General features: G+C 44.6%; 1 protein-coding gene across 1 annotated transcript in view; it reads left to right on the top strand.

Moving 5' to 3' along the window:
* Nucleotides 1–26,844, top strand: part of LOC131369868 (uncharacterized) — a 123,069-nt gene that overhangs the window by 61,100 nt on the left and 35,125 nt on the right. Inside the window, 16 exon segments of the mRNA XM_058416762.1 lie at nucleotides 82–447; nucleotides 1,280–1,588; nucleotides 1,825–2,133; nucleotides 4,085–4,399; nucleotides 4,636–4,953; nucleotides 5,401–5,709; nucleotides 9,428–9,823; nucleotides 9,985–10,287; nucleotides 10,524–10,913; nucleotides 11,075–11,377; nucleotides 11,822–11,833; nucleotides 16,660–16,995; nucleotides 20,611–20,946; nucleotides 21,162–21,487; nucleotides 21,712–22,021; nucleotides 24,498–24,503. Of these exon segments, the coding sequence (XP_058272745.1) occupies nucleotides 82–447; nucleotides 1,280–1,588; nucleotides 1,825–2,133; nucleotides 4,085–4,399; nucleotides 4,636–4,953; nucleotides 5,401–5,709; nucleotides 9,428–9,823; nucleotides 9,985–10,287; nucleotides 10,524–10,913; nucleotides 11,075–11,377; nucleotides 11,822–11,833; nucleotides 16,660–16,995; nucleotides 20,611–20,946; nucleotides 21,162–21,487; nucleotides 21,712–22,021; nucleotides 24,498–24,503 (4,644 nt within the window).

The following is a 26,844-nucleotide window of genomic DNA, read 5'->3' as shown; positions in this document are numbered from 1 at the left end:
TAAGAAATAAAACACCAGGGGGTTTATTTTTAATAATTTTTGAGAAATCATTAACAACTAACAGAAATGGAATAATGAGAGATTCATTATCATAAATTAATATAACATGAATTTTGATGTTTGTCTTGTAAGGTAACATACGACTTATTGGTGGCACCGACTCCTGCTCTGGTAGAGTGGAGATCCTGCATGATGGTCAGTGGGGAACAGTGTGTGATAATGACTGGAACCTGAATGATGCAGACGTGGTGTGTAGACAGCTTGGATGTGGTAAAGCTGTCACCGCTCATCAAAGTGCCCACTTTGGTCAGGGAAGTGGCCCAATATTGCTGAATAATATTCAGTGTTCTGGAAGTGAAAGCAACATCACACAGTGCTCTCATAGTGGATTTGGATCACACAACTGCAGCCATGGAGACGATGCTGGTGTTACTTGCTCAGGTACATGTTGTAAGATTATTTTCACTCTCAAATTATGTTAATATGTAATTTTATGTTATAAATAATTGTTATTTTTTATTAATTAAATTAAACAACACATAGTACATTTTATATATTACAGTTACATTTAATATGGCAGAATATGCATGAACTTTATTCATGTTTTTTATGTCAGACGAATACAAACTGGGATGCATGTCCCCTCTAATAGGACAGGACAATTTTGGAGAAAAATGCTGAATATTTTGTCTAAAAAACAGATCTGCAGTGAAACGAAACTTCTCACTGTCACGAGGCCTGAACACCAGAGGGAGCCGTCGCCCGAATATTAACTTTTTCTGCTCACTTCCGGTTCTATGACCTATATAAACCGCACGCTACCTTAGTTTCATTGCGAAGCATTGTTTCCTTTGTGTTACCTGCCAAGCCTTGATTTATCGATAGTCTCGTTTCCTCGTGTATGACCTTGCTCGTTTTCCTTCTGACTTCGTTTTTTGGACTAGCGTTTTGGTTTTGACTTTCTCTTCATTGCTTTCTGGTTTTCGACTCTATCTTTTCCGTGACCTCGACCAAGATCTTAGCCTTTGGCCCTTTACCTCATCCGCGTATGGATTCTAATACTCCTACGTCTGACGGGACATTACACTCACACAATACAAATAATTAGCATGTAGTTTAAGATTAATAACCCAATTCAAATGATGAAAATTTTCTATTTTAATATTTTTTATGTAAAAGACATTTTTTGAGATATTATTAACTACTAACAGAAATAGAATCCTAAGAAATTCATTATCATAAATTAATATGATGTGCATTTTGCTGTTTCTCTTGTAAGGTAACATGCGACTCATTGGTGGCAACAACAACTGCTCTGGTAGAGTGGAGATCCTGCATGATGGTCAGTGGGGAACAGTGTGTGATGATATCTGGGACCTGAATGATGCAGAGGTGGTGTGTAGACAGCTTGGATGTGGTAAAGCGGTCACCGCTCATCAAAATGCCCACTTTGGTCAGGGAAGTGGTCCAATATGGCTGGATAATGTTCAGTGTTCTGGAAGTGAAAGCAACATCACACAGTGCTCTCATAGAGGATTTGGATCACACAACTGCAACCATGGTGAAGATGCTGGTGTTACTTGCTCAGGTACAGAAAAGCAGAGAATCAGCTCCAATCCACACTACAATATACTAAAGCTAAAATAGAGCCCTGACTCTTTCTTACACTTGCCAGCCACTGTAGATAATATATAAGAAATAAAACACCAGGGGGTTTATTGTTAATAGTTTTTGAGAAATCATTAACAACTAACAGAAATGGAATAATGAGAGATTCATTATCATAAATTAATATAACATGAATTTTTCTGTTTGTCTTGTAAGGTAACATACAACTCATTGGTGGCACCGACTCCTGCTCTGGTACAGTGGAGATCCTGCACAGTGGTCAGTGGGGAACAGTGTGTGATGATGACTGGAACCTGAATGATGCAGATGTGGTGTGTAGACAGCTTGGATGTGGTAAAGCTGTCACTGCTCATCAAAATGCCCACTTTGGTCAGGGAAGTGGCCCAATATTGCTGAATAATGTTCAGTGTTCTGGAAGTGAACGCTCCATCACACAGTGCTCTCATAGAGGATTTGGATCACACAACTGCAACCATGGTGAAGATGCTGGTGTTACTTGCTCAGGTACAGAAAAGCAGAGAATCAGAATGTACTAACATAGAGCCCTGACTCTCTTATACTCGCCAGCCACTGTAGATAATATATAAGAAAAAAAACACCAGGCTTTCTGATGTGCTAAGATTATTTTCACAGTCAATTTGGAAAAATGTCATTTTTTATTAATTAAATTAAACAACACATAATTAATTTTATATTTTTATAGTTACATTTAATTTGGCAGAATATGCATGAAGTTTATTTATGTTATTTACATCAGCTGAATACAAAATGGGGGCCGTGTCCCCTCTAATAGGACAGGAAGGTTTTGAAGAAAAATGCCGAAAATTTTGGTTAAAAAAAAAACAGGCCTACAATGAAATGAAACTTCTTACACCATATAAATAATATTGATGGTATTTATAACTGGAGTTGGTGGGTTAAAAAAAAACTAACAAATTGGATTTAAAATGTTTAACATGCAGTTTAAGATTAATTACCCAATTCAGGTGATGCAAATTTTCTATTTTATTATTATTCATTTAAAAGACATTTTATGAGAAATTATTAACAACTAACAGAAGTAGAATCATCAGAGAAGTGGCCCAAAATGGCTGAATAATGTTCAGTGTTCTGGAAGTGAAAGCAGCATCACACAGTGCTCTCATAGTGGATTTAGATCACATGACTGCAGCCATGGTGAAGATGCTGGTGTTACTTGCTCAGGTACAGAAAAGCAAAGAATCAGCTCCAGTCCACACTACAATATACTAAAGCTAAAATAGAGCCCTGACTCTTTCTTATACTCACCAGTCACTGTAGATAATATATATGAAATTAACAACCTAATGGTCTAAAATTAAATCATTATTTTCACTGTCAAACTGGAAAAATGTAATTTTTTTTACTAATTAAAAAACAGCACATTTTACATTTTATCTATTTATAGTCACATTTAATATGTCAGAATTTGCATGAAGTTTATTCCTGTTATTTATGTCAGATACAAATACAAACTGGGGGCCGTGTCCCCTCTAATAAGACAGGAAGGTTTTGGAGAAAAATGCAGAAAAATTTGTATAAAAAAAAAAAAAAAAGACAGGCATACAGTGAAATGAAACTTCTAACATGATACAAATAATATTGATGGTTGAAAAATCAAAGATGGCTGTTCCATAAACCCACGAATATCCAATGAAATTGTCTATATGTATATAAAATATTCGGTTATGCTGCTTATAATATTGTTTATAATGTGGCTTCAGAAGAGGCAGAAGCAGAATCCATTTGCATTGTTTTTATTAAATAGAAAACCAAAACAGTCCAAAACAGTGAGCAAGAATCAGAGTGCAAAAAGCCAGAAAGCACAGTCCATGTGGCAAACAATCTGACAAACACAATTACACAATTTAAAGGGGGAAGTGCGGGTGGTGCCATTTCAGTGTTGCATAGACTAGTCATTTGCACTAATTCATATTCTAGTCAGCATTGTGGGGATGTCCACTAGTCAGGCTGTAGGGAAAACAGCAGAGTTGTACTGATGTTTGTTACTTTTTTATTTCCAATTAGATTTATTTGCATTTCATCTGCATTTTAAGCAATTTAATTTAACTTATTTGTGTATTTTTACTTTTTTCTTTTTATCTCTCTCCCTTTACATACCTTATCTTTCTTCTCTCCCTGTATTTGGAGTGACAATAACAGTCCTTAGAAATTAACTTTTTATAATACATTGCTAACAAAGTTTTTATCAGCCTTTAAAGAAAGGAGTGGGGGGTTTCTTTAAAAGAGTAATGAATTGGATTGAAAAGTTATTAATATTCAGCTAAATACTGAATATTTGAACTAGTACAAATAATGTTCACTATTCATTATGTAAAATGTATTTAATGTTCTTTGACTAATTATTAAAAATAATTAAAAAAAATATTCACTATGATTAATTAACATGAACATAAATTCTGATGTTTTGTCCTAGATGGCGCTAACATACGATTCATTGGTGGCACCGACTCCTGCTCTGGTAGAGTGGAGATCCTGCACAGTGGTCAGTGGGGAACAGTGTGTGATGATGACTGGGACCTGAATGATGCAGAGGTGGTGTGTAGACAGATTGGATGTGGTAAAGCGGTCACCGCTCATCAAAATGCCCACTTTGGTCAGGGAAGTGGCCCAATATGGCTGGATGATGTTCCGTGTTCTGGAAGTGAACGCAGCATCACACAGTGCTCTCATAGAGGATTTGGATCACACAACTGCAACCATGGTGAAGATGCTGGTGTTACTTGCTCAGGTACAGAAAAGCAGAGAATCAGCTCCAATCCACACTACAATATACTAAAGCTAAAATAGAGCCCTGACTCTTTCTTACACTTGCCAGCCACTGTAGATAATATATAAGAAATAAAACACCAGGGGGTTTATTGTTAATAATTTTTGAGAAATCATTAACAACTAACAGAAATGGAATAATGAGAGATTCATTATCATAAATTAATATAACATGAATTTTGATGTTTGTCTTGTAAGGTAACATACAACTCATTAATGGCACCGACTCCTGCTCTGGTAGAGTGGAGATCCTGCATGATGGTCAGTGGGGAACAGTGTGTGATAATGACTGGGACCTGAATGATGCAGAGGTGGTGTGTAGACAGCTTGGATGTGGTAAAGCTGTCACCGCTCATCAAAGTGCCCACTTTGGTCAGGGAAGTGGCCCAATATTGCTGAATAATATTCAGTGTTCTGGAAGTGAAAGCAGCATCACACAGTGCTCTCATAGTGGATTTGGATCACACGGCTGCAGCCATGGTGAAGATGCAGGTGTTACTTGCTCAGGTACATGTTGTAAGATTTATTTTCACTCTCAAATTATGTTAATATGTAATTTTATGTTATAAATACATATGTTATGTTTTATTAATTAAATTAAACAACACATAGTACATTTTATATATTACAGTTACATTTAATATGGCAGAATATGCATGAACTTTATTCATGTTTTTTATGTCAGACGAATACAAACTGGGATGCATGTCCCCTCTAATTGGACAGGACAATTTTGGAGAAAAATGCTGAATATTTTGTCTAAAAAACTTCTCACACAATACAAATAATTAGCATGTAGTTTAAGATTAATAACCCAATTCAAATGATGAAAATTTTCTATTTTAATATTTTTTATGTTAAAGACATTTTCTGAGATATTATTAACTACTAACAGAAATAGAATCCTAAGAAATTCATTATCATAAATTAATATGATGTGCATTTTGCTGTTTCTCTTGTAAGGTAACATGCGACTCATTGGTGGCAACAACAACTGCTCTGGTAGAGTGGAGATCCTGCACAGTGGTCAGTGGGGAACAGTGTGTGATAATGACTGGGACCTGAATGATGCAGAGGTGGTGTGTAGACAGCTTGGATGTGGTAAAGCTGTCACCGCTCATCAAAATGCCCACTTTGGTCAGGGAAGTGGCCCAATAATGCTGAATAATGTTCAGTGTTCTGGAAGTGAAAGCAACATCACACAGTGCTCTCATAGAGAATTTGGATCACACGACTGCAGCCATGGTGAAGATGCTGGTGTTACTTGCTCAGGTACAGAAAAGCAGAGAATCAGCTCCAGTCCACACTACAATATACTAAAGCTAAAATAGAGCTCTGACTCTTTCTTGTACCTACCAGCCACACAGCAGGGCGTCTGCTTTTTATAGGATTATTTTTACTGTCACTTTGCAAATATTTAAGATTTGTATTAATTACAAACAACACATTGGGTTAAAAATAACAACTCTAGTAAGAAATTAGATTTAAAATGTTTTAGCATGCAGTTTAAGATTAATTACCCAATACTAATGAAGGAAATTTTCTATTTTAATATTCTTTATGTAAAACACATTTTTTATTTCAATGTGTATCCCACCGAAGTTTTGAACGTGTGCAACTACTAATTCGAAAAGTTCAAGAACTACACCAGGCTATATAGGTAAACCGTTTCCCTGAGAAGTGAACGAGTCGCTGCGTCATGACTGACGCTATGGGAACACTTTGTCGAGGAAGTTGTGTCTGAAGCTCTGTGTGCACACACGCCAATTTATTGGCTCGGATAGGACACAAGATGGAGGAATACATGTCAGCAAGTCCATAAGGGCATCTACGTCACATCACTCCAGCTTCTATTTGTTTGAAGGAAGTGCGAGTGGACACCCGGGGTGTGGCCAGCGACACAGTGTCTCGTTCCCTTCTCAGGAAACATACAGTTTTGCTCAAAATTATTCATACCCTTGGTATTTTCATAGTGTTTTTAAGTTGTCTTCTGTGATGAAGAATGAGTTTTATAATACTTTCATATATTTAATATGTGACAAACAACTGAAGAAATAACAACATGTGATATTTCAAGAAACCTGACATTTCATTGTTTTTTATGGACAAATATTCAAAAATCACCATGTTCAAAATGATTCCTACCTTTTATATTACAATGTTTCAATAATCAATAGAAAAGCTTCTTTTCTTAATGACAGGCTGTAAACGCTTCTTGTAGGTCTCCACAAAATTTCTACAGATCTGCTGCGGCAGGTTTCCTCACTCTTCCTTCGCTAAAGCCTCCAGTTGGTGGTTGATTTGGAAGGCTTCCTAGCCCTGAGCCAGATCTTTAACACTCTCCACAAATTCTCAGTTGGGTTCAGGTCAGGGCTGATTCGCTGAAAGGTGGATCTTGATACCATCTCCCCTGCTTGGTTGAGAGTGTCTAATAGAGCTTTGGTGGTGATATGGGGGTTGGTTGCATCTTGGCAGATCTTTCTATCGACTCTAGAGGATACTTTGCACTTCCTGCCACGCCTATCCAGGTTTTTGACAGCATTGAACATCTTGAATTTCTTGATGATACTCTGTACGGTTGATACAGGGAATTCCAGATCTTTCAAAATTGCCTTGTTGCCTTTGCCTCCACTATGGGCATTGACCAGACATGTACGAAGATCATGACTGAGTTCTTTCTTCTTTGCCATGGTGACAGTGACTGAGAATAATGAAAGCTTTGCCCCATTAATTATACTTTACAGAGCAGGTGCTACCATTTAACATTATTAGGCCTAAATTGATTACACCTAAATTGATTAAATTGATTATAGTCACTGGAGTGTGAAACCACGTGCACTTTCACAAAATAAAGATTTTTTTCTGAGATTGGGAATAGGGTATGATTAATTTTGAACAGGCTCAAAAGAGAATCTCTGGCCATATCTATTGGTATACAAATGAAGTTTAGCTAACACATATGTGGGGTTGTGCATAACTAATGTATATTGAATACAATGGAAGTTTCGCTAAAATAGTTTTTATAAATGAAAAAAAAAAACTATTGATTTGTCCAAGCGGTATGAATAATTTTAAGCAGAACTGTACATAACCTTGTGTAGTTCCCTTTCTTGGGAATTCAATGCTGCGTCATGACTGATGCTATGGGAATATCAATACCCACGCTGCAACACACCGGTCAATGTCTGTCCCCGGGGCCGTGAGAGAGCACGAGCAAACAAGGAATAGGATATCAATCAGCTCTGAAGGACCTGGGACCCTGGAGTGGGGTCCTGGTCCAGGTTACAGAACCTGATAAAGGTGTGCAGAGAGGACCAGCCTGCCACAGCACACATTTCCTGGAGGGGAACACACCTAGCCAAAGCACTGGACGAGGCGATATCCCTAGTAAAGTGAGCTCTGACGCCTAGAGGCTAAGCAATACCGTGCAAAGGCTCAAAGGGGGCCTCCAGCAGCCCCTCCAGGACCACAGAGAGGTCCCAGGAGGGGAGGCACGGTCTGCAGGAAGGCCTCAGCCACCTGGCATCGTGCAGAAAATGCAGTGTGGACTTAAACTGAACTTATCTTTGTCCTTAATCCCTTTTAAATTAAGCCACAGGCGCCTCTCCGAGGCAATTAACACAACCATAGAACAGCCTATGGCCATTGCTTTGTGGCATGGAGCGTGAGGTCTATGGCTCAATGCAGCTCAGAGACTGCCTCAGGGCAAAGTCCCTCGCTACAGTCAAGCTCTCTCAGCAGGTCAGCCTGGTAGGCCTGCAAAACCACCATGTTGTGCAGGGATGCACCAGCTTGGCCTGCTGCCATGTAGGCCTTCCCCACAAGGGCTGAGGTGGCTCTACATGGTTTAGAAGGGAGCACCGGCCTCCTCCATGCCGGCAATGTAGGGGAGAGATAGCTCGCAAGCGCCTCTTCAACCCTGGACATGTCTGCATAACTATAATTTTCAAGCCCTATAATGGCTGAATAATCAGAGGAGGCCGGGGAAAAAAAGTCATGCCGAAGAAGGATTCTTCCAGGACCTCGATAACTCAGCATGGAGGTCCTGGAAAAACGGAAGCTGTCTGAGTGGGAGGGGCACAAGGCAGGAAGCGGTCAGACAGCACTAACTTCCTCTTCAGGCCAATTTAAATTTAATTTGCTGACAGCTCGCGTTAAAACATCAGTTAGCTCCTCGAATGCCATTGACTGCAGTGGCAGATCGATGGAGGAATTTCCCTCCTCGCTCTCGTTGAGCTTCTCAGAGCCCTACGCAGACAAAGAAATATCCACATCTGGGTCCGGAAAAATCACAGCGTGAGCTCCCAAAACTGAAGCGGGAATATTGGAGTCAGGGGAGAGGACAGGAGAATGGGAAGGACCCATCTCTTGTTCCGCTTCCGCCAACTCAACCTGCGAACCCAATGATCTAAGCCGCCGGGCCGCCATACCGGACGTGGGACCCGAGCCACGAGGCGCAGAAGCCTGGCCGGAAAATACAGCCAAGCAGGATCGGGGCTTATGGAGAGGAAACCTCCTGCAATGCATGCAGCCAGCTCCCTCGAGAGCCGACCGGGCATGCTCTTCTCCCAAACAAACAACACAAAGAGCATGTGTGTCATCCTCCGTGATAAAACGGGGGCACGGATGCACACACATTTAACACCATAAATCTCTTGTCTTGTTTCTGTCTAGACAGACAGGACAAACAATCGACACACATACATGGAGCGCTTCCTGAAGACCAAAAATGCTAGAGTGGACTTGCTGGCCAAATAACAGGCAAAAAGGTCATGAACCAAAAAGCGCAGTCCGTGTGGCAAACAAATCTGACAAACACAATCTAAAGAACACGAGAACAAAAACCATGAGAACAAAACACAATGGCAAACACAATGGAAAACAAAGAATGGTTGAGAAATGATTAGAAATAATCGTTTAAAGTATTGATAAATAATAAGATTCACTATAATTAATTAACATGAACATGGTTTTTGATGTTTTGTCCTAGATGGCGCTAACATACGACTCATTGGTGGCACCGACTCCTGCTCTGGTAGAGTGGAGATCCTGCATGATGGTCAGTGGGGAACAGTGTGTGATAATGACTGGGACCTGAATGATGCAGAGGTGGTGTGTAGACAGCTTGGATGTGGTAAAGCAGTCACCGCTCATCAAAATGCCCACTTTGGTCAGGGAAGTGGCCCAATATTGCTGAATAATATTCAGTGTTCTGGAAGTGAAAGCAACATCACACAGTGCTCTCATAGAGGATTTGGATCACACAACTGCAACCATGGTGAAGATGCTGGTGTTACTTGCTCAGGTACAGAAAAGCAGAGAATCAGCTCCAATCCACACTACAATATACTAAAGCTAAAATAGAGCCCTGACTCTTTCTTACACTTGCCAGCCACTGTAGATAATATATAAGAAATAAAACACCAGGGGATTTATTGTTAATAATTTTTGAGAAATCATTAACAACTAACAGAAATGGAATAATGAGAGATTCATTATCATAAATTAATATAACATGAATTTTGATGTTTGTCTTGTAAGGTAACATACGACTTATTGGTGGCACCGACTCCTGCTCTGGTAGAGTGGAGATCCTGCATGATGGTCAGTGGGGAACAGTGTGTGATAATGACTGGGACCTGAATGATGCAGAGGTGGTGTGTAGACAGCTTGGATGTGGTAAAGCAGTCACCGCTCATCAAAATGCCCACTTTGGTCAGGGAAGTGGCCCAATATTGCTGAATAATATTCAGTGTTCTGGAAGTGAAAGCAACATCACACAGTGCTCTCATAGAGGATTTGGATCACACAACTGCAACCATGGTGAAGATGCTGGTGTTACTTGCTCAGGTACAGAAAAGCAGAGAATCAGCTCCAATCCACACTACAATATACTAAAGCTAAAATAGAGCCCTGACTCTTTCTTACACTTGCCAGCCACTGTAGATAATATATAAGAAATAAAACACCAGGGGATTTATTGTTAATAATTTTTGAGAAATCATTAACAACTAACAGAAATGGAATAATGAGAGATTCATTATCATAAATTAATATAACATGAATTTTGATGTTTGTCTTGTAAGGTAACATACGACTTATTGGTGGCACCGACTCCTGCTCTGGTAGAGTGGAGATCCTGCATGATGGTCAGTGGGGAACAGTGTGTGATAATGACTGGGACCTGAATGATGCAGAGGTGGTGTGTAGACAGCTTGGATGTGGTAAAGCAGTCACCGCTCATCAAAATGCCCACTTTGGTCAGGGAAGTGGCCCAATATTGCTGAATAATATTCAGTGTTCTGGAAGTGAAAGCAACATCACACAGTGCTCTCATAGAGGATTTGGATCACACAACTGCAACCATGGTGAAGATGCTGGTGTTACTTGCTCAGGTACAGAAAAGCAGAGAATCAGCTCCAATCCACACTACAATATACTAAAGCTAAAATAGAGCCCTGACTCTTTCTTACACTTGCCAGCCACTGTAGATAATATATAAGAAATAAAACACCAGGGGGTTTATTGTTAATAATTTTTGAGAAATCATTAACAACTAACAGAAATGGAATAATGAGAGATTCATTATCATAAATTAATATGACATGAATTTTGATGTTTGTCTTGTAAGGTAACATACGACTTATTGGTGGCACCGACTCCTGCTCTGGTAGAGTGGAGATCCTGCATGATGGTCAGTGGGGAACAGTGTGTGATAATGACTGGAACCTGAATGTTGCAGAGGTGGTGTGTAGACAGCTTGGATGTGGTAAAGCTGTCACCGCTCATCAAAGTGCCCACTTTGGTCAGGGAAGTGGCCCAATATTGCTGAATAATATTCAGTGTTCTGGAAGTGAAAGCAACATCACACAGTGCTCTCATAGTGGATTTGGATCACACAACTGCAGCCATGGTGACGATGCTGGTGTTACTTGCTCAGGTACATGTTGTAAGATTATTTTCACTCTCAAATTATGTTAATATGTAATTTTATGTTATAAATAATTGTTATTTTTTATTAATTAAATTAAACAACACATAGTACATTTTATATATTACAGTTACATTTAATATGGCAGAATATGCATGAACTTTATTCATGTTTTTTATGTCAGACGAATACAAACTGGGATGCATGTCCCCTCTAATAGGACAGGACAATTTTGGAGAAAAATGCTGAATATTTTGTCTAAAAAACAGATCTGCAGTGAAACGAAACTTCTCACTGTCACGAGGCCTGAACACCAGAGGGAGCCGTCGCCCGAATATTAACTTTTTCTGCTCACTTCCGGTTCTATGACCTATATAAACCGCACGCTACCTTAGTTTCATTGCGAAGCATTGTTTCCTTTGTGTTACCTGCCAAGCCTTGATTTATCGATAGTCTCGTTTCCTCGTGTATGACCTTGCTCGTTTTTCTTCTGACTTCGTTTTTTGAACTAGCGTTTTGGTTTTGACTTTCTCTTCATTGCTTTCTGGTTTTCGACTCTATCTTTTCCGTGACCTCGACCAAGATCTTAGCCTTTGGCCCTTTACCTCATCCGCGTATGGATTCTAATACTCCTACGTCTGACGGGACGTTACAGAATGCTTCGCCAGAGATGAGTCCAGCGGATATGCAAGCGGCACTGTGGCGGCAGCGCGTCCTTATTCAAGCTTACCAGGCGGAGGTCGACGCGCTGAAGGCAGCTAACCAACAGCTCCAGCAGCAGCCACTGGATCAGGCAGCAGCCGCCGCGCCAGCGCATGACGCCCGCCGCGAACTTCCTCATTTTGCCCTTCCTGAGAAGTTTGACGGATCCACCGATCGTTGCCAAGGTTTTCTTCGTCAGTGTGATAACTATTTCGCTCACCAACCTGAGGCTTACTGTGACGAAAGAACCAGGTGCGCGTTCATATTATCCTTACTAACCGGTAGAGCGCTAGATTGGGCAGCAGCAGTTTGGGATTCTGACCCCCAAGTTAAATCATCCGCGGATTATTTCGCTAATTTAATTAAGGAAGTGTTCGAATACCCGGCGGGCGGCAAGGATGTTTCCGTTCAGCTGCTGGAATTACGCCAGGGGAGGGACGCCGCCGCGGATTATGCTATAAAATTCCGCACGTTGGCAGCGCAGTCGGGATGGAATGCTACTGCACTCATGGCGGTCTTCCGCGAGGGGCTCAACCCGGAGATACAAGCAGAGATGGCATGCCGTGAAACGAACGTCACGTTGTCCCAATATATTTCCACTGCCATCCGTCTGGATAACCTGCGTTGCCAGCACCGCCCTACAGCCGCCACCTCACGCCCCCTGCCGCGTTATAAAATGGAGGAGCGACCGCACACAGAGGATTATTCTGAACCCATGCAGCTGGGAAGGGCACGAGTCACAGCAGAGGAACGTGAACGGCGTACTAAACTCAACCTCTGCTTCTACTGTGGAAAACCCAGTCATAGAGTGCTCCGATGTCCTGAAAAATCATCTACGCCACAGGTAGAAAACATAGTTCACTTATCCAAAGTTTCTCTTCTGGCATATCTTCTCCTTGCTCATTCTCAGTTTTTCGTCACAGCACTAATTGACTCGGGTTCAGCGGTCAACCTCATGGACGAGATGCTGGTGCGCAATCTACACATCCCCACAGTCCCATGCATTCCCCCGCTCAGAGTGACTGCCATCGATGATCAGCCCATCGGAGGGGGCCTCATTTCTCGGCAAACCCAACCTATCGACCTCCAACTTGGATTATTCCATCATGAACGTTTATCGTTCTTTGTCATCTCCTCCCCGTCCAACCCCATAGTGCTGGGCCTTCCATGGCTACAGCTTCACGACCCAGACATCTCCTGGAAGGATGGTGACCTCCGACAGTGGGCCCCTTTCTGCATAAAGAACTGTTTTTTGAACCACACTCCACGTCCATGCCTCGCTACTTCCATTGAAAGCCCAGCTTCGTCCAGTCCCACTTTGCTCCCTCCTGAATACTACGAACTATGTGAAGTGTTTAGTAAGGAAAAAGCAACCAGGCTCCCACCACACAGACCATGGGACTGCACCATTGAACTCCTCCCCAATGCCATCCCTCCTAAGAACCGAGTTTACCCTCTCTCCATCCCAGAAAAGAAAGCTATGGAGGACTACATCGAAGAAGCCCTTGCAGCGGGTTATATACGGCCCTCTACATCTCTGGCGGCGGCGGGTTTCTTCTTTGTGGAAAAGAAGGATGGAGGGCTCCGCCCATGCATTGACTATCGCGGTTTGAACGCTATCACCGTGCCCTACCCTTATCCTCTCCCCTTAGTTCCAACCGCCCTTGAACAGCTACAAGGGGCCAAGGTGTTCACCAAACTCGACCTACGCAGTGCCTACAAACTGATCAGGATAAGAGAAGGAGACGAATGGAAGACTGCTTTCCACACCACTAATGGACACTACGAGTACCTAGTCATGCCTTACGGGCTCACTAACGCCCCGGCGGTGTTTCAATCCATGATAAATGAGATATTCAGGGACATGCTCCACAGCCACGTAATAGCCTACATTGACGACATTTTGATCTACTCATCAGACTTGAAACAACATGTTTCCCACGTTCGAGCAGTCCTCCACCGCCTGGCAACCCATAACCTCTTCGTGAAGTTGGAAAAGTGTGAGTTCCACCGTTCCTCCATCACGTTTCTCGGTTACGTGATTTCTCAAACGGGGGTGGAGATGGACCAGTCAAAAGTGTCCGCGATCATGTCCTGGCCTGAGCCCACCAATGTTAAAGGCCTCCAACGATTCCTGGGGTTTGCTAACTTTTATCGCCGTTTCATCCGGAACTATAGCACCATAGCCAGTCCCCTGACCTCGTTATTAAAGGGGAAACCACAGAAACTAAAATGGACTGATCAAGCCCGAACAGCCTTCGATAAGCTTAAGCACAGCTTCTCCTCCGCCCCTATACTCCGACACCCACGACCTGACTTACCTTTTACAGTAGAAGTGGACGCCTCGAACAGCGGGGTGGCAGCAGTACTTTCTCAACGCCAGCCGGAGTCCGGCAAACTACATCCCTGTGCCTTCTACTCTCGGAAACTAACACCGGCGGAATTGAATTACGACGTGGGCAATAAGGAACTTCTAGCTATGAAGGTTGCCCTCGAGGAATGGAGACATTGGTTGGAGGGGGCAGCTCACCCGTTCCTCATACTCACAGATCACCGTAACCTGGCGTACCTCCGAGAAGCTAAGCGCCTCAATCCACGCCAAGCCAGGTGGGCCTTATTTTTCTCACGGTTCAAGTTCACGGTCACCTATCGTCCCGGCACAAAGAACGGGAAAGCAGACGCCCTCTCTAGAATCCATGAGGTCAGCGAATCACCCTCACACCCGAGTAATATACTCCCACCATCCGTTTTAGTAGGCCCCATTCGTTGGGATTTCATAGGAGAAATTGAAAGGGCTTACACCTCCGAGGCTCCTCCCCCAAATTGTCCACCCTCCAAACATTATGTTCCCACCACGTACCGTCTAAGACTGATCAGGTGCACGCACGAATGCCCCAGCTCCGGCCACCCTGGCATCCATCGTACGGCCCAATTGCCGCGTCACACCTTTTGGTGGCCTTCTCTTCTCCAGGATGTAGAAAGGTTTGTACGCTCATGCTCCATTCCCGAACCGATCGCCATCTGCCTGAGGGCCTGTTGGAGCCCCTACCCGTCCCACGCCGTCCCTGGTCTCACATTTCTATTGACTTTCTCACTGACCTCCCCGACTCGCAGGGCTTCACAACCATCATGGTTATCATTGACCGGTTTTCCAAGGCATGCAAATTAGTTCCCATAAAGGGATTACCTACTTCCATGGAGACCGCCGTAGCCATTTTCCACAACGTCTTCCGGAATTTTGGGCTCCCCGAGGACATTGTATCGGATCGGGGGCCACAGTTTACCTCCAGGGTCTGGCAGGAGTTCTGCAAGCAACTGAGAATCAAAGTCACACTGAGCTCAGGATACCACCCCCAATCTAACGGGCAAGCCGAACGTCTGAACCAAGAACTAGGAAGGTTTTTGAGGGCTTACTGCAGTAAGGAACAGCATCGATGGAGTGAATTCCTCCCATGGGCCGAATACGCTCAGAACTCCCTCACCCATTCCTCTACGGGGCTGACACCCTTCCAATGTGTTTTTGGCTATCAACCCCCCCTGTTCCCGTGGTCCGGGGAGCCCTCAGACGTCCCCGCGGTGGACGAATGGTCCAGGCGAAGCCAGGAGATCTGGGAACGAGCCCATGTTCGCCTTCAACGGGCTTCATCCACCTGGTTAATCCCGTCTCGTTTCACCTAGAGCTGCCTGCCTCCTACCGCCTCGCACGCACCTTTCATGTATCGCTGCTCAAGCCCTATCACGAGCCACAGACCGCGGACCCCTCTGCCCATGAGCCACCCCCTCCCCTGGACATTGACGGTTCCCTCGCCTATCGGGTTCACACCATCCTTAACTCGCGTCATCAGGGCCGCCGCCTCCAATACTTGGTGGACTGGGAGGGATATGGCCCGGAGGAGCGATGCTGGGTCAATGCAAACGATATCCTGGACCCCGCTCTCATAGATGAATTCCACCTGAACTTTCCCCACAGACCCGCCCCTCGCCCGTGGGGACGCCCTCGACGCCGAACACCTGGAGGTGTTCTTAGACGGGGGGGTTCTGTCACGAGGCCTGAACACCAGAGGGAGCCGTCGCCCAAATATTAACTGTTTCTGCTCACTTCCGGTTCTATGACCTATATAAACCGCACGCTACCTTAGTTTCATTGCGAAGCATTGTTTCCTTTGTGTTACCTGCCAAGCCTTGATTTATCGATAGTCTCGTTTCCTCGTGTATGGCCTTGCTCGTTTTTCTTCTGACTTCGTTTTTTGGACTAGCGTTTTGGTTTTGACTTTCTCTTCATTGCTTTCTGGTTTTCGACTCTATCTTTTCCGTGACCTCGACCAAGATCTTAGCCTTTGGCCCTTTACCTCATCCGCGTATGGATGCTAATACTCCTACGTCTGACGGGACGTTACACTCACACAATACAAATAATTAGCATGTAGTTTAAGATTAATTACCCAATTCAAATGATGAAAATTTTATATTTTAATATTTTTTATGTAAAAGACATTTTGAGATATTATTAACTACTAACAGAAATAGAATCCTAAGAAATTCATTATCATAAATTAATATGATGTGCATTTTGCTGTTTCTCTTGTAAGGTAACATGCGACTCATTGGTGGCAACAACAACTGCTCTGGTAGAGTGGAGATCCTGCATGATGGTCAGTGGGGAACAGTGTGTGATAATGACTGGGACCTGAATGATGCAGAGGTGGTGTGTAGACAGCTTGGATGTGGTAAAGCGGTCACCGCTCATCAAAATGCCCACTTTGGTCAGGGAACTGGCCCAATATGGCTGGATAATGTTCAGTGTTCTGGAAGTGAAAGCAACATCACACAGTGCTCTCATAGAGATTTTGGATCACACGAGTGCAGCCATGGTGAAGATGCTGGTGTTACTTGCTCAGGTACAGAAAAGCAGAGAATCAGCTCCAGTCCACACTACAATATACTAAAGCTAAAATAGAGCTCTGACTCTTTCTTGTACCTGCCAGCCACACAGCAGGGCGTCTGCTTTTTATAGGATTATTTTTACTGTCACTTTGCAAATATTTAAGATTTGTATTAATTAAAAACAACACATTGGGTTAAAAATAACAACTCTAGTAAGAAATTAGATTTAAAATGTTTTAGCATGCAGTTTAAGATTAATTACCCAATTCAAATGATGAAAATTTTCTATTTTAATATTTTTTATGTTAAACACATTTTTTATTTCAATGTGTATCCCACCGAAGTTTTGAACGTGTGCAACTACTAATTCGAAAAGTTCAAGAACTACACCAGGCTACATATGTAACCCGGTTCCCTGAGAAGTGAACGAGTCGCTGCGTCATGACTGACGCTATGGGAACACTTTGTCGAGGAAGTTGTGTCTGAAGCTCTGTGTGCACACATGCCAATTTATTGGCTCAGATAGGACACAAGATGGAGGAATACATGTCAGCAAGTCCATAAGGGCATCTAGGTCACATCACTCCAGCTTCTATTTGTTTGAAGGAAGTGCGAGTGGACACCCGGGGTGTGGCCAGCGACACAGTGTCTCGTTCCCTTCTCAGGAAACATACAGTTTTGCTCAAAATTATTCATACCCTTGGTATTTTCATAGTGATTTAAGTTGTCTTCTGTGATGAAGAATGAGTTTTATAATACTTTCATATATTTAATATGTGACAAACAACTGAAGAAATAACAACATGTGATATTTCAAGAAACCTGACATTTCATTGTTTTTTATGGACAAATATTCAAAAATCACCATGTTCAAAATGATTCCTACCTTTTATATTACAATGTTTCAATAATCAATAGAAAAGCTTCTTTTCTTAATGACAGGCTGTAAACGCTTCTTGTAGGTCTCCACAAAATTTCTACAGATCTGCTGCGGCAGGTTTCCTCACTCTTCCTTCGCTAAAGCCTCCAGTTGGTGGTTGATTTGGAAGGCTTCCTAGCCCTGAGCCAGATCTTTAACTCTCTCCACAAATTCTCAGTTGGGTTCAGGTCAGGGCTGATTCGCTGAAAGGTGGATCTTGATACCATCTCCCCTGCTTGGTTGAGAGTGTCTAATAGAGCTTTGGTGGTGATATGGGGGTTGGTTGCATCTTGGCAGATCTTTCTATCGACTCTAGAGGATACTTTGCACTTCCTGCCACGCCTATCCAGGTTTTTGACAGCGTTGAACATCTTGAATTTCTTGATGATACTCTGTACGGTTGATACAGGGAATTCCAGATCTTTCAAAATTGCCTTGTAGCCTTTGCCTCCACTATGGGCATTGACCAGACATGTACGAAGATCATGACTGAGTTCTTTCTTCTTTGCCATGGTGACAGTGACTGAGAATAATGAAAGCTTTGCCCCATTAATTATACTTTACAGAGCAGGTGCTACCATTTAACATTATTAGGCCTAAATTGATTACACCCTAAATTGATTAAATTGATTATAGTCACTGGAGTGTGAAACCACGTGCACTTTCACAAAATAAAGATTTTTTTCTGAGATTGGGAATAGGGTATGATTAATTTTGAACAGGCTCAAAAGAGAATCTCTGGCCATATCTATTGGTATACAAATGAAGTTTAGCTAACACATATGTGGGGTTGTGCATAACTAATGTATATTGAATACAATGGAAGTTTCGCTAAAGTAGTTTTTATGAATGAAAAAAAAAAACTATTGATTTGTCCAAGTGGTATGAATAATTTTAAGCACAACTGTACATAACCTTGTGTAGTTCCCTTTCTTGGGAATTCAATGCTGCGTCATGACTGATGCTATGGGAATATCAATACCCACGCTGCAACACACCGGTCAATGTCTGTCCCCGGGGCCGTGAGAGAGCACGAGCAAACAAGGAATAGGATATCAATCAGCTCTGAAGGACCTGGGACCCTGGAGTGGGGTCCTGGTCCAGGTTACAGAACCTGATAAAGGTGTGCAGAGAGGACCAGCCTGCCACAGCACAAATTTCCTGGAGGGGAACACACCTAGCCAAGGCACTGGACGAGGTGATATCCCTAGTAAAGTGAGCTCTGACGCCTAGAGGCTAAGCAATACCGTGCAAAGGCTCAAAGGGGGCCTCCAGCAGCCCCTCCAGGACCACAGAGAGGTCCCAGGAGGGGAGGCACGGTCTGCAGGAAGGCCTCAGCCACCTGGCATCGTGCAGAAAATGCAGTGTGGACTTAAACTGAACTTATCTTTGTCCTTAATCCCTTTTAAATTAAGCCACAGGCGCCTCTCCGAGGCAATTAACACAACCATAGAACAGCCTATGGCCATTGCTTTGTGGCATGGAGCGTGAGGTCTATGGCTCAACGCAGCTCAGAGACTGCCTCAGGGCAAAGTCCCTCGCTACAGTCAAGCTCTCTCAGCAGGTCAGCCTGGTAGGCCTGCAAAACCACCATGTTGTGCAGGGATGCACCAGCTTGGCCTGCTGCCATGTAGGCCTTCCCCACAAGGGCTGAGGTGGCTCTACATGGTTTAGAAGGGAGCACCGGCCTTCTCCATGCCGGCAATGTAGGGGAGAGATAGCTCGCAAGCGCCTCTTCAACCCTGGACATGTCTGCATAACTATAATTTTCAAGCCCTATAATGGCTGAATAATCAGAGGAGGCCGGGGAAAAAAAGTCATGCCGAAGAAGGATTCTTCCGGTCAGACAGCACTAACTTCCTCTTCAGGCCAATTTAAATTTAATTTGCTGACAGCTCGCTTTAAAACATCAGTTAGCTCCTCGAATGCCATTGACTGCAGTGGCAGATCGATGGAGGAATTTCCCTCCTCGCTCTCGTTGAGCTTCTCAGAGCCCTACGCAGACAAAGAAATATCCACATCTGGGTCCGGAAAAATCACAGCGTGAGCTCCCAAAACTGAAGCGGGAATATTGGAGTCAGGGGAGAGGACAGGAGAATGGGAAGGACCCATCTCTTGTTCCGCTTCCGCCAACTCAACCTGCGAACCCAATGATCTAAGCCGCCGGGCCGCCATACCGGACGTGGGACCCGAGCCACGAGGCGCAGAAGCCTGGCCGGAAAATACAGCCAAGCAGGATCGGGGCTTATGGAGAGGAAACCTCCTGCAATGCATGCAGCCAGCTCCCTCGAGAGCCGACCGGGCATGCTCTTCTCCCAAACAAACAACACAAAGAGCATGTGTGTCATCCTCCGTGATAAAACGGGGGCACGGATGCACACACATTTAACACCATAAATCTCTTGTCTTGTTTCTGTCTAGACAGACAGGACAAACAATCGACACACATACATGGAGCGCTTCCTGAAGACCAAAAATGCTAGAGTGGACTTGCTGGCCAAATAACAGGCAAAAAGGTCATGAACCAAAAAGCGCAGTCCGTGTGGCAAACAAATCTGACAAACACAATCTAAAGAACACGAGAACAAAAACCATGAGAACAAAACACAATGGCAAACACAATGGAAAACAAAGAATGGTTGAGAAATGATTAGAAATAATCGTTTAAAGTATTGATAAATAATAAGATTCACTATAATTAATTAACATGAACATGGTTTTTGATGTTTTGTCCTAGATGGCGCTAACATACGACTCATTGGTGGCACCGACTCCTGCTCTGGTAGAGTGGAGATCCTGCATGATGGTCAGTGGGGAACAGTGTGTGATAATGACTGGGACCTGAATGATGCAGAGGTGGTGTGTAGACAGCTTGGATGTGGTAAAGCAGTCACCGCTCATCAAAATGCCCACTTTGGTCAGGGAAGTGGCCCAATATTGCTGAATAATATTCAGTGTTCTGGAAGTGAAAGCAACATCACACAGTGCTCTCATAGAGGATTTGGATCACACAACTGCAACCATGGTGAAGATGCTGGTGTTACTTGCTCAGGTACAGAAAAGCAGAGAATCAGCTCCAATCCACACTACAATATACTAAAGCTAAAATAGAGCCCTGACTCTTTCTTACACTTGCCAGCCACTGTAGATAATATATAAGAAATAAAACACCAGGGGATTTATTGTTAATAATTTTTGAGAAATCATTAACAACTAACAGAAATGGAATAATGAGAGATTCATTATCATAAATTAATATAACATGAATTTTGATGTTTGTCTTGTAAGGTAACATACGACTTATTGGTGGCACCGACTCCTGCTCTGGTAGAGTGGAGATCCTGCATGATGGTCAGTGGGGAACAGTGTGTGATAATGACTGGTACCTGAATGATGCAGAGGTGGTGTGTAGACAGCTTGGATGTGGTAAAGCAGTCACCGCTCATCAAAATGCCCACTTTGGTCAGGGAAGTGGCCCAATATTGCTGAATAATATTCAGTGTTCTGGAAGTGAAAGCAACATCACACAGTGCTCTCATAGAGGATTTGGATCACACAACTGCAACCATGGTGAAGATGCTGGTGTTACTTGCTCAGGTACAGAAAAGCAGAGAATCAGCTCCAATCCACACTACAATATACTAAAGCTAAAATAGAGCCCTGACTCTTTCTTACACTTGCCAGCCACTGTAGATAATATATAAGAAATAAAACACCAGGGGGTTTATTGTTAATAATTTTTGAGAAATCATTAACAACTAACAGAAATGGAATAATGAGAGATTCATTATCATAAATTAATATAACATGAATTTTGATGTTTGTCTTGTAAGGTAACATACGACTTATTGGTGGCACCGACTCCTGCTCTGGTAGAGTGGAGATCCTGCATGATGGTCAGTGGGGAACAGTGTGTGATAATGACTGGAACCTGAATGTTGCAGAGGTGGTGTGTAGACAGCTTGGATGTGGTAAAGCTGTCACCGCTCATCAAAGTGCCCACTTTGGTCAGGGAAGTGGCCCAATATTGCTGAATAATATTCAGTGTTCTGGAAGTGAAAGCAACATCACACAGTGCTCTCATAGTGGATTTGGATCACACAACTGCAGCCATGGTGACGATGCTGGTGTTACTTGCTCAGGTACATGTTGTAAGATTATTTTCCCTCTCAAATTATGTTAATATGTAATTTTATGTTATAAATAATTGTTATTTTTTATTAATTAAATTAAACAACACATAGTACATTTTATATATTACAGTTACATTTAATATGGCAGAATATGCATGAACTTTATTCATGTTTTTTATGTCAGACGAATACAAACTGGGATGCATGTCCCCTCTAATAGGACAGGACAATTTTGGAGAAAAATGCTGAATATTTTGTCTAAAAAACAGATCTGCAGTGAAACGAAACTTCTCACTGTCACGAGGCCTGAACACCAGAGGGAGCCGTCGCCCGAATATTAACTTTTTCTGCTCACTTCCGGTTCTATGACCTATATAAACCGCACGCTACCTTAGTTTCATTGCGAAGCATTGTTTCCTTTGTGTTACCTGCCAAGCCTTGATTTATCGATAGTCTCGTTTCCTCGTGTATGACCTTGCTCGTTTTTCTTCTGACTTCGTTTTTTGAACTAGCGTTTTGGTTTTGACTTTCTCTTCATTGCTTTCTGGTTTTCGACTCTATCTTTTCCGTGACCTCGACCAAGATCTTTGCCTTTGGCCCTTTACCTCATCCGCGTATGGATTCTAATACTCCTACGTCTGACGGGACGTTACAGAATGCTTCGCCAGAGATGAGTCCAGCGGATATGCAAGCGGCACTGTGGCGGCAGCGCGTCCTTATTCAAGCTTACCAGGCGGAGGTCGACGCGCTGAAGGCAGCTAACCAACAGCTCCAGCAGCAGCCACTGGATCAGGCAGCAGCCGCCGCGCCAGCGCATGACGCCCGCCGCGAACTTACTCATTTTGCCCTTCCTGAGAAGTTTGACGGATCCACCGATCGTTGCCAAGGTTTTCTTCGTCAGTGTGATAACTATTTCGCTCACCAACCTGAGGCTTACCGCGACGAAAGAACCAGGTGCGCGTTCATATTATCCTTACTAACCGGTAGAGCGCTAGATTGGGCAGCAGCAGTTTGGGATTCTGACCCCCAAGTTAAATCATCCGCGGATTATTTCGCTAATTTAATTAAGGAAGTGTTCGAATACCCGGCGGGCGGCAAGGATGTTTCCGTTCAGCTGCTGGAATTACGCCAGGGGAGGGACGCCGCCGCGGATTATGCTATAAAATTCCGCACGTTGGCAGCGCAGTCGGGATGGAATGCTACTGCACTCATGGCGGTCTTCCGCGAGGGGCTCAACCCGGAGTTACAAGCAGAGATGGCATGCCGTGAAACGAACGTCACGTTGTCCCAATATATTTCCACTGCCATCCGTCTGGATAACCTGCGTTGCCAGCACCGCCCTACAGCCGCCACCTCACGCCCCCTGCCGCGTTATAAAATGGAGGAGCGACCGCACACAGAGGATTATTCTGAACCCATGCAGCTGGGAAGGGCACGAGTCACAGCAGAGGAACGTGAACGGCGTACTAAACTCAACCTCTGCTTCTACTTTGGAAAACCCAGTCATAGAGTGATCCGATGTCCTGAAATATCATCTACGCCACAGGTAGAAAACATAGTTCACTTATCCAAAGTTTCTCTTCTGGCATATCTTCTCCTTGCTCATTCTCAGTTTTTCGTCACAGCAGTAATTGACTCGGGTTCAGCGGTCAACCTCATGGACGAGATGCTGGTGCGCAATCTACACATCCCCACAGTCCCATGCATTCCCCCGCTCAGAGTGACTGCCATCGATGATCAGCCCATCGGAGGGGGCCTCATTTCTCGGCAAACCCAACCTATCGACCTCCAACTTGGATTATTCCATCATGAACGTTTATCGTTCTTTGTCATCTCCTCCCCGTCCAACCCCATAGTGCTGGGCCTTCCATGGCTACAGCTTCACGACCCAGACATCTCCTGGAAGGATGGTGACCTCCGACAGTGGGCCCCTTTCTGCATAAAGAACTGTTTTTTGAACCACACTCCACGTCCATGCCTCGCTACTTCCATTGAAAGCCCAGCTTCGTCCACTCCCACTTTGCTCCCTCCTGAATACTACGAACTATGTGAAGTGTTTAGTAAGGAAAAAGCAACCAGGCTCCCACCACACAGACCATGGGACTGCACCATTGAACTCCTCCCCAATGCCATCCCTCCTAAGAACCGAGTTAACCCTCTCTCCATCCCAGAAAAGAAAGCTATGGAGGACTACATCGAAGAAGCCCTTGCAGCGGGTTATATACGGCCCTCTACATCTCTGGCGGCGGCGGGTTTCTTCTTTGTGGAAAAGAAGGATGGAGGGCTCCGCCCATGCATTGACTATCGCGGTTTGAACGCTATCACCGTGCCCTACCCTTATCCTCTCCCCTTAGTTCCAACCGCCCTTGAACAGCTACAAGGGGCCAAGGTGTTCACCAAACTCGACCTACGCAGTGCCTACAAACTGATCAGGATAAGAGAAGGAGACGAATGGAAGACTGCTTTCCACACCACTAATGGACACTACGAGTACCTAGTCATGCCTTACGGGCTCACTAACGCCCCGGCGGTGTTTCAATCCATGATAAATGAGATATTCAGGGACATGCTCCACAGCCACGTAATAGCCTACATTGACGACATTTTGATCTACTCATCAGACTTGAAACAACATGTTTCCCACGTTCGAGCAGTCCTCCACCGCCTGGCAACCCATAACCTCTTCGTGAAGTTGGAAAAGTGTGAGTTCCACCGTTCCTCCATCACGTTTCTCGGTTACGTGATTTCTCAAACGGGGGTGGAGATGGACCAGTCAAAAGTGTCCGCGATCATGTCCTGGCCTGAGCCCACCAATGTTAAAGGCCTCCAACGATTCCTGGGGTTTGCTAACTTTTATCGCCGTTTCATCCGGAACTATAGCACCATAGCCAGTCCCCTGACCTCGTTATTAAAGGGGAAACCACAGAAACTAAAATGGACTGATCAAGCCCGAACAGCCTTCGATAAGCTTAAGCACAGCTTCTCCTCCGCCCCTATACTCCGACACCCACGACCTGACTTACCTTTTACAGTAGAAGTGGACGCCTCGAACAGCGGGGTGGCAGCAGTACTTTCTCAACGCCAGCCGGAGTCCGGCAAACTACATCCCTGTGCCTTCTACTCTCGGAAACTAACACCGGCGGAATTGAATTACGACGTGGGCAATAAGGAACTTCTAGCTATGAAGGTTGCCCTCGAGGAATGGAGACATTGGTTGGAGGGGGCAGCTCACCCGTTCCTCATACTCACAGATCACCGTAACCTGGCGTACCTCCGAGAAGCTAAGCGCCTCAATCCACGCCAAGCCAGGTGGGCCTTATTTTTCTCACGGTTCAAGTTCACGGTCACCTATCGTCCCGGCACAAAGAACAGGAAAGCAGACGCCCTCTCTAGAATCCATGAGGTCAGCGAATCACCCTCACACCCGAGTAATATACTCCCACCATCCGTTTTAGTAGGCCCCATTCGTTGGGATTTCATAGGAGAAATTGAAAGGGCTTACACCTCCGAGGCTCCTCCCCCAAATTGTCCACCCTCCAAACATTATGTTCCCACCACGTACCGTCTAAGACTGATCAGGTGCACGCACGAATGCCCCAGCTCCGGCCACCCTGGCATCCATCGTACGGCCCAATTGCCGCGTCACACCTTTTGGTGGCCTTCTCTTCTCCAGGATGTAGAAAGGTTTGTACGCTCATGCTCCATTCCCGAACCGATCGCCATCTGCCTGAGGGCCTGTTGGAGCCCCTACCCGTCCCACGCCGTCCCTGGTCTCACATTTCTATTGACTTTCTCACTGACCTCCCCGACTCACAGGGCTTCACAACCATCATGGTTATCATTGACCGGTTTTCCAAGGCATGCAAATTAGTTCCCATAAAGGGATTACCTACTTCCATGGAGACCGCCGTAGCCATTTTCCACAACGTCTTCCGGAATTTTGGGCTCCCCGAGGACATTGTATCGGATCGGGGGCCACAGTTTACCTCCAGGGTCTGGCAGGAGTTCTGCAAGCAACTGAGAATCAAAGTCACACTGAGCTCAGGATACCACCCCCAATCTAACGGGCAAGCCGAACGTCTGAACCAAGAACTAGGAAGGTTTTTGAGGGCTTACTGCAGTAAGGAACAGCATCGATGGAGTGAATTCCTCCCATGGGCCGAATACGCTCAGAACTCCCTCACCCATTCCTCTACGGGGCTGACACCCTTCCAATGTGTTTTTGGCTATCAACCCCCCCTGTTCCCGTGGTCCGGGGAGCCCTCAGACGTCCCCGCGGTGGACGAATGGTCCAGGCGAAGCCAGGAGATCTGGGAACGAGCCCATGTTCGCCTTCAACGGGCTTCATCCACCTGGTTAATCCCGTCTCGTTTCACCTAGAGCTGCCTGCCTCCTACCGCCTCGCACCCACCTTTCATGTATCGCTGCTCAAGCCCTATCACGAGCCACAGACCGCGGACCCCTCTGCCCATGAGCCACCCCCTCCCCTGGACATTGACGGTTCCCTCGCCTATCGGGTTCACACCATCCTTAACTCGCGTCATCAGGGCCGCCGCCTCCAATACTTGGTGGACTGGGAGGGATATGGCCCGGAGGAGCGATGCTGGGTCAATGCAAACGATATCCTGGACCCCGGTCTCATAGATGAATTCCACCTGAACTTTCCCCACAGACCCGCCCCTCGCCCGTGGGGACGCCCTCGACGCCGAACACCTGGAGGTGTTCTTAGACGGGGGGGTTCTGTCACGAGGCCTGAACACCAGAGGGAGCCGTCGCCCAAATATTAACTGTTTCTGCTCACTTCCGGTTCTATGACCTATATAAACCGCACGCTACCT

The sequence above is a fragment of the Hemibagrus wyckioides genome, linkage group LG02 (genome assembly GCF_019097595.1).
Source record: "Hemibagrus wyckioides isolate EC202008001 linkage group LG02, SWU_Hwy_1.0, whole genome shotgun sequence".
Taxonomy (NCBI): domain Eukaryota; kingdom Metazoa; phylum Chordata; class Actinopteri; order Siluriformes; family Bagridae; genus Hemibagrus; species Hemibagrus wyckioides.
Note: the sequence above shows the minus strand (reverse complement) of the source record. Positions and strands in the feature narration are given on the sequence as shown.